At 47.0% G+C, this 6,000-nt stretch overlaps 1 protein-coding gene across 1 annotated transcript in view; it reads left to right on the top strand.

Annotated features, from left to right (window-relative positions):
* The first annotated feature begins 457 nt into the window (after positions 1-457).
* Positions 458-6,000, top strand: part of SLC35B4 (solute carrier family 35 member B4) — a 74,063-nt gene continuing 68,520 nt past the window's right edge. Inside the window, exons 1-3 of the mRNA XM_082254341.1 lie at positions 458-619; positions 4,034-4,147; positions 4,241-4,343. Of these exons, the coding sequence (XP_082110467.1) occupies positions 543-619; positions 4,034-4,147; positions 4,241-4,343 (294 nt within the window). The 5' untranslated portion in view covers positions 458-542. The remainder of the gene's footprint in view (positions 620-4,033; positions 4,148-4,240; positions 4,344-6,000) is intronic.

Raw genomic sequence — 6,000 nt, 5'->3', positions numbered from 1 at the left:
TTTTTAATAGAATTACTGAAATAAATTAACTTTTTGATGATATTCTAATTTTACACCTGTATATTCCACTTGGTTGCACTAACCAGTTGCAATATGTAAACTCTGCCTAACGAATACCAGAGCTGCGTTCAGGTGATAAGGTTTGCTTCTCTGTCGTCATTCATGTACAGCTATGGCCCCCTATATGACCGGACTCGGCCACGTACGCAATACATGTTTCCAGCCAGCTGCTATTAAACCCCCTCACACTCTCCTGTATACATTGCATCCTCAGTTTTCTTAGCTCTCAGTTCCGCCTCATCAGCTGCAGCCAATGAAAGGCTATGTCGCCTTCCTAGCCTTCTCTCAATGCACCGGCACCGCGATGTATGTCGGGAGTTGTAGTTCTCCATACCGCTCACACTTGGAAAGGTTTACTCCGTAGAGACTACAGCTCCCAGAATGCAGTGCGCTCAGAGCGGACGTGTCGGCTTCTCAGGCTCAGAGTAGAAGACGGAGGAGTGGATAGGACTAGTTGCCGTGGAGCGGGGTTGTCTGTCACCATGCACCCGGCTGTGGCTGTAGGTCTGGTGTTCGGAGGCTGCTGCAGTAATGTGGTGTTTTTAGAGCTGTTAGCCAGGTGAGAGCTTGTTATTAGGATAATAAGAGCGGAGTGGTGTGTGTTCATTCATTCCTCCTCTGTGTCGGAGGTTCGGTTTCTAGTGTCCCCATTGGGAAGCTGAGTTTATTTCTACAAGGACTGGCAGCGGGGCTATGATGGGGGTAATAGGATAGGAGGGTGTGATGATAGTTATGGGGGACCTGTGTTATATGTATAAGAGGACAGTATAACCATATAGGGCATGGGGGAGGGGATTACTGCTGATCGCCCACCTAAAGCGGGATTCCACCCAAAAATGGAACTTCCGCTTTAAGGCCTCCTGACCCCCTGACATGCCACTTTTTTGGGGGGAGCGGGTACCTGTCAAATCTAGCTCGGGCCACCTAGGCGGGAGTTCTCCTCTCCCCCTCTCTCCCTGCAATCTTCTGGGACTCTTCATAGGTCCCAGAAAATTGCCCGTCCACTCAGGACCATGCGCAGTGTGCACCTGGCTGTGAAGCTGCAAGCTGTCACAGCCAGGTGCCCACACTAGAGATGCCGGCGGCACAGGGAGAAGAGGGAGAGACCCGAGGCTTCGGCCGGCTGCATCTTTGGACCGTCGGACAAGTGAGTGTGTAGCTACCTACTTTTAAAAAAAACACTTAGGGCTCTTTCACACGGTCCGCCTCCGTAGGCGGATCTGTGCTGCTCAGTGGGGATCGATCCGCGATCCCCGCTGAGCCGGCGGATGTCTCCGCTTGCATTGCGGAGAGGGAGGTGTCACAGCCCCCGCTGCTCTCTATGGGGAATTGGATGAGAGCGGACCGCCTGTCCGCTCTCATCCGATTCCATCCGATCCGATCCCCAGGACAGATGGAAAATAGGGGTTCCATCCTTCCGGATTTCACGGACAGGATCGGATGCAGATGGCAGCGGGTGTCAGCGGACATGTCACCGATGAAATCCGCTGCTCCATAGGGCTGAATGGGGCATCCGATCAGATCCGCCTAAAAAACTGACAGGCGGATCTGATCGGACCACCCGTGTGAAAGAGCCCATAAACGAGTGGAACTCCGCTTTAAAGAGGACGTAAACTTCCTCTGTAAACATTTACCTATAGGTAAGCCTATATTAAAGGAATTGAAGAGTCTCAGGGTTTTTCACCCTAATGCATTCTATGCTTTAAGGTGAAAAACCTTTGGTGCTGCAGCTGCCCCCCAGGCACTTCTAGAAGAATGGTCTAACATTCCCATAGACACACTCCTAAACCTTGTGGACAGCCTTCCCAGAAGGGTCAAAGCTGTTATAGCTGCAAAGGGTGAGCCAACTCAATATTTTATCCTACAGACTAAGACTGAGATGCCATTAAAGTTCATGTATGTGTAAAGGTAGGCATCCCAATACTTTTGGTAATATAGTGTATATACCATAGTTTGTGGACGCTATAAGGCCCCTTTCCTTCCTGTTGACAGACTCTGTTTTTCTCAGCGGGCCGATCCCTGCTGAGCAGGCGGATGACAGCTCCGTCTCCCCTCTGCGTGCGAAACTGAGCTGTCAGATCCCCGCTGTCCTCTATGGGGGAATCAGATGAGAATGGACGGCTTGTCCATTCTCATCCGATCTGCCAGACGGATCGAAAATAGGGTTTCCATCCATCTGGATTTGATGGACAGGATCGGATTGGATGTCAGCGGACATGTCTCCACTGACATCCGCTGCCCCATAGAGATGCATGGGGCATCCAATCAGATCCGCCTGAAAAACTGACAGATGGATCTGATCGGACCGTATGTGTGAAAGGGGCCTAACTTTCCTACAGACTAAATAATATACACCGATTCGGGTTATTTTCACCAAAGAGATTTTCATGTAGCAGATTATGATTCGGTCTAAATTTATGAAGAAAGATTGTTTAGTTGCAAAATTTTATAACAGAAACTAAAACTATTTTTTTTTTTTCAAAATGTTTGGCCTTTTTGTTTTTACCTTAAAAAAAACAGTGGTGATTAAATACCAGCATAAGAAAGCTCTATTTGTGTGAAAAAAATTATAAAAATATAATCTGGGTACAGCGTTGTATGACTAAGTAGTTGTCATTCAAAGTGTGACAGTGCTGAAAGCTGAAAATTGGCCTGGGCAGCAAGGGGGTAAAAGTGTCCGGTATTGAAGTTGATAAAAAGTTCATTCCAGTCAAGTTGGCTGACAAACTATTGATTGCAATAACAAATGTGTTTGCTGGGCGGGTTGTACAACCTGGATGTGCCCTCTGCTATATCCAGTATACAGCACTGTGTTCCGGCAGTGGGATGGCAAATGCCCATCTCACTGCTGGAACAAAATAGAGTTGGGCTGATCACCACTCAGCCATTCAAAGGAAGCTGTAGGCATAAAGGCTTGGTGGATATTTCGGCAATATCGGTGCTTGTACCGGAGTGATGCCTGCATCTAGAGGCATCACCCCGGTACCAGCGTCCATAGCCGATGGTCGGCTGTCTTGTAATGACAACTGATGCAGCTGAGAAGACGCTCGGCTGTCACTACAAGGAGGGGGACGTCCCCCCCTCCCGCCACCTTCCGCGGCTCGCCCCGGTCTCCCGTCCCACCGGGAGACCCCGGCAACCAGCTTGCACGGCCGCCGAAAACCTGATCAAAGCCGCATTCGACTCTGATCGGGTCTCCATGCAAAAACCCGGAAGTGATGTTATGAGTGACATCACTTCCGGGTACTGTCTGGCGCCAGATTAAAAAAAATAACAGCATTCAAAACAGCCAAACTTAGCGTTTTGAATGCTTTTAAGTGCAGAGGAGGGGTTTGGGGTCTTTTAGACTCCAGATCCCTCCACAAGAGTACCTGTAAATGGCCAAAATATCGGCAATGAAAAACAAAAAATCGATAACGGTTGATCACTGGGTGGGTATCTGACATTACAACTACTCTAAATTTGATGTAATGGTGACATCTTACTAGTATAATCATTTTGTTACATTAATTCAGAACTTTAGCGAACTTGGTGAATGACAAACCTTGCTTCTTCACCCTTAATATTGATGTCTATATATTCTTTGTTCCTACTGGTATACAGTCCTATATGTTCAATTATTTACTTAGGCAACAATAGTTGTCAAGTATTGCTACCTTTTCACTAGCTTGTATTGCTTATTAGATTTCTGTGCAGTGTTCTAATTTATTATTTTGTACTTTAACAATTCTGTGAAGCTTTATGGCACGCGCATTACGTTGTATATTGCATTAAGGCATTCAATTGAAAGGGCTGCCTAATGCTCCAAAACAGTATATAGGTATGTGACACCTACACTCCCACAATACACATCAGCATGTTGCTGCAGTGTGTCTTTTGGCAAGATGCATTGTAGTACCTTTTGAATTGAAATGCACAAGCACTTGGAATGAGCCTTTTTTTTTTTTTCATGCTTTTCTTTTTCTCTTTTCAGGAAGTATCCAGGATGTGGCAATATAGTGACATTTGCACAGTTTTTATTTATAGCAATAGAAGGCTTTATTTTTCATGCAGACTTTGGAAGAAAGCGTCCTGCCGTACCATTAAGGTATAGTGCATTTGTTGGTCCTGAACAGCACATTTTTCATGAATGCAATATTAAATTATACCCAATTAATTATTTTTTCTTTTCTTGTTAAAGGTATTATGGTATCATGGTGGCTATGTTTTTTACAGTCAGCGTGGTGAATAATTATGCACTCAACCTCAATATTTCTATGCCACTACACATGATATTTAGATCGGTGAGTAGAACACCTGCACCTTACATTTTGCTCAAGGTAAAAATTAAAGCATGTGCACAGACATAAAAAGAAACACCTAATTGGTACCTCTCCATGTTTTTACCACCTGAAGAGCCCCTTCATAACTTTTTTTTTTTTTAAGCCCGTGGTGTGTGAAACACACTCAAAAGACTTACACCCGGTGCATAAAAAAGTGCACACACGCAAAACGTGAGACACACAAAAAGTTCACAAGGCGTACACATAGCCCTCCTCCGAAGAGGAAGGGCCCTGACCCTGATCCCCCGGGGCGCGAAGCTCCTGACGGGGACTGAGGTACTTACTTTGGTCCGCCCAGCCAAAGCCAGGCAGACCCCGTTCTCCAGGGGGACTGCCGAAACGGCCCACCCCAAGTTCTTGGTGGAGCTCCCCCAAAGGGAGACCCCATGAGAGAGGGCGAACTAAGCAAAAAGGCCATATCCACCCCCTCCCAAGACTTTCAGGGGAGGCCCGAGGACCTACGCCATACCAGTCGTGCAAGTCACAGTACAACCAAAAAGGGACAAACGTGAAAACACGACAAAGAAAAACAGAGTGGGGAAAAGGGAAGTGGAGAAGTGCTGGGTAGTGCCAAAGTGCGAGACCTTGACAGGCCCCCCGGCCAGGAATAAAAAATTCCTCGGGTGCTGGCCAAAAGGCCCGCCCCAAGAGGCAGGTGCAGAAAAAGTGTGATGGTGCAGTGACCAAGGTGCCAAAAAACTCAGGTTAGCTGCCCCTCACCAGTGAGAATTGAGGCACCCCTGGGCTGCCACCCCAGGGGCACGTACACCGCGGCTTTTTTGGTCTCAGCCCCCGGCCAGACCGAGTGTAGCCTATCCCCACCAGCAGACATCAGAACCTGGATAGCTTAGAGAGAGCCTACCTTCCACTGGGGACAGGCCTTTTGCAAGGCCAGAATCAAAACCCAGGAGATAAAGCCCTCCCATCGCCATCCTGTTCCTCAGCCCATTACATCCAGGAGCAATTCCACCGGCCACCCAGTCAGACCGGCTTTCTTGCTCCCTTCAAACTGGTTAGAACAGTTCAACCCATTCAAATCAGAAGGCGGCGGTCCCCACATGCTTTCCCGGATGACCTACTCCCCATACCCCGGTACCTCCAGGCGCTCCGGGTTTTGGTCATACCGGTACTAGCTGAGGTCCATACCGACTGATAAGAACAGATACTACACTTGATCTTAGCCAAAAGGCCGAGAAGCCCCTTCATAACTGAGCATACTGGAATTGCAGCAAAATGCAGGACGCATTTGGGGAGCTTTTATTTCTTAATGGCACCCCAAACACGGTGCGACTTTGGCATGGTTGTTGTGCGACAAAACACATGAAAAATCTTGTTTGTTTTTTCTGCCAAATTCTGGCAAAAAAAATGTTGCTTATTTTCATAAGCTCTTGTGCATAAGGCCTAAAGGATTTGAAGGTTTATTAAAGCTTTAAGGCATATAAATCTGCACTTTGGCCTCATTTACATGGCTCTAAAAAATGCATTTACAAATGTTTTTTTATTTTTGGATCTAAACACAGCTACATTGATTTCAGTGGAGACATTCACACAGTTGCATAAACACGTACTGCGTTCAGATCCATAGTAGAAAATGTCACACATGGCAGATGCAGGTATT

The sequence above is a fragment of the Pelophylax lessonae genome, assembly GCF_965119305.1.
Source record: "Pelophylax lessonae genome assembly, chromosome: 4".
Taxonomy (NCBI): domain Eukaryota; kingdom Metazoa; phylum Chordata; class Amphibia; order Anura; family Ranidae; genus Pelophylax; species Pelophylax lessonae.
This window is presented reverse-complemented; position numbering and strand designations above follow the sequence as displayed.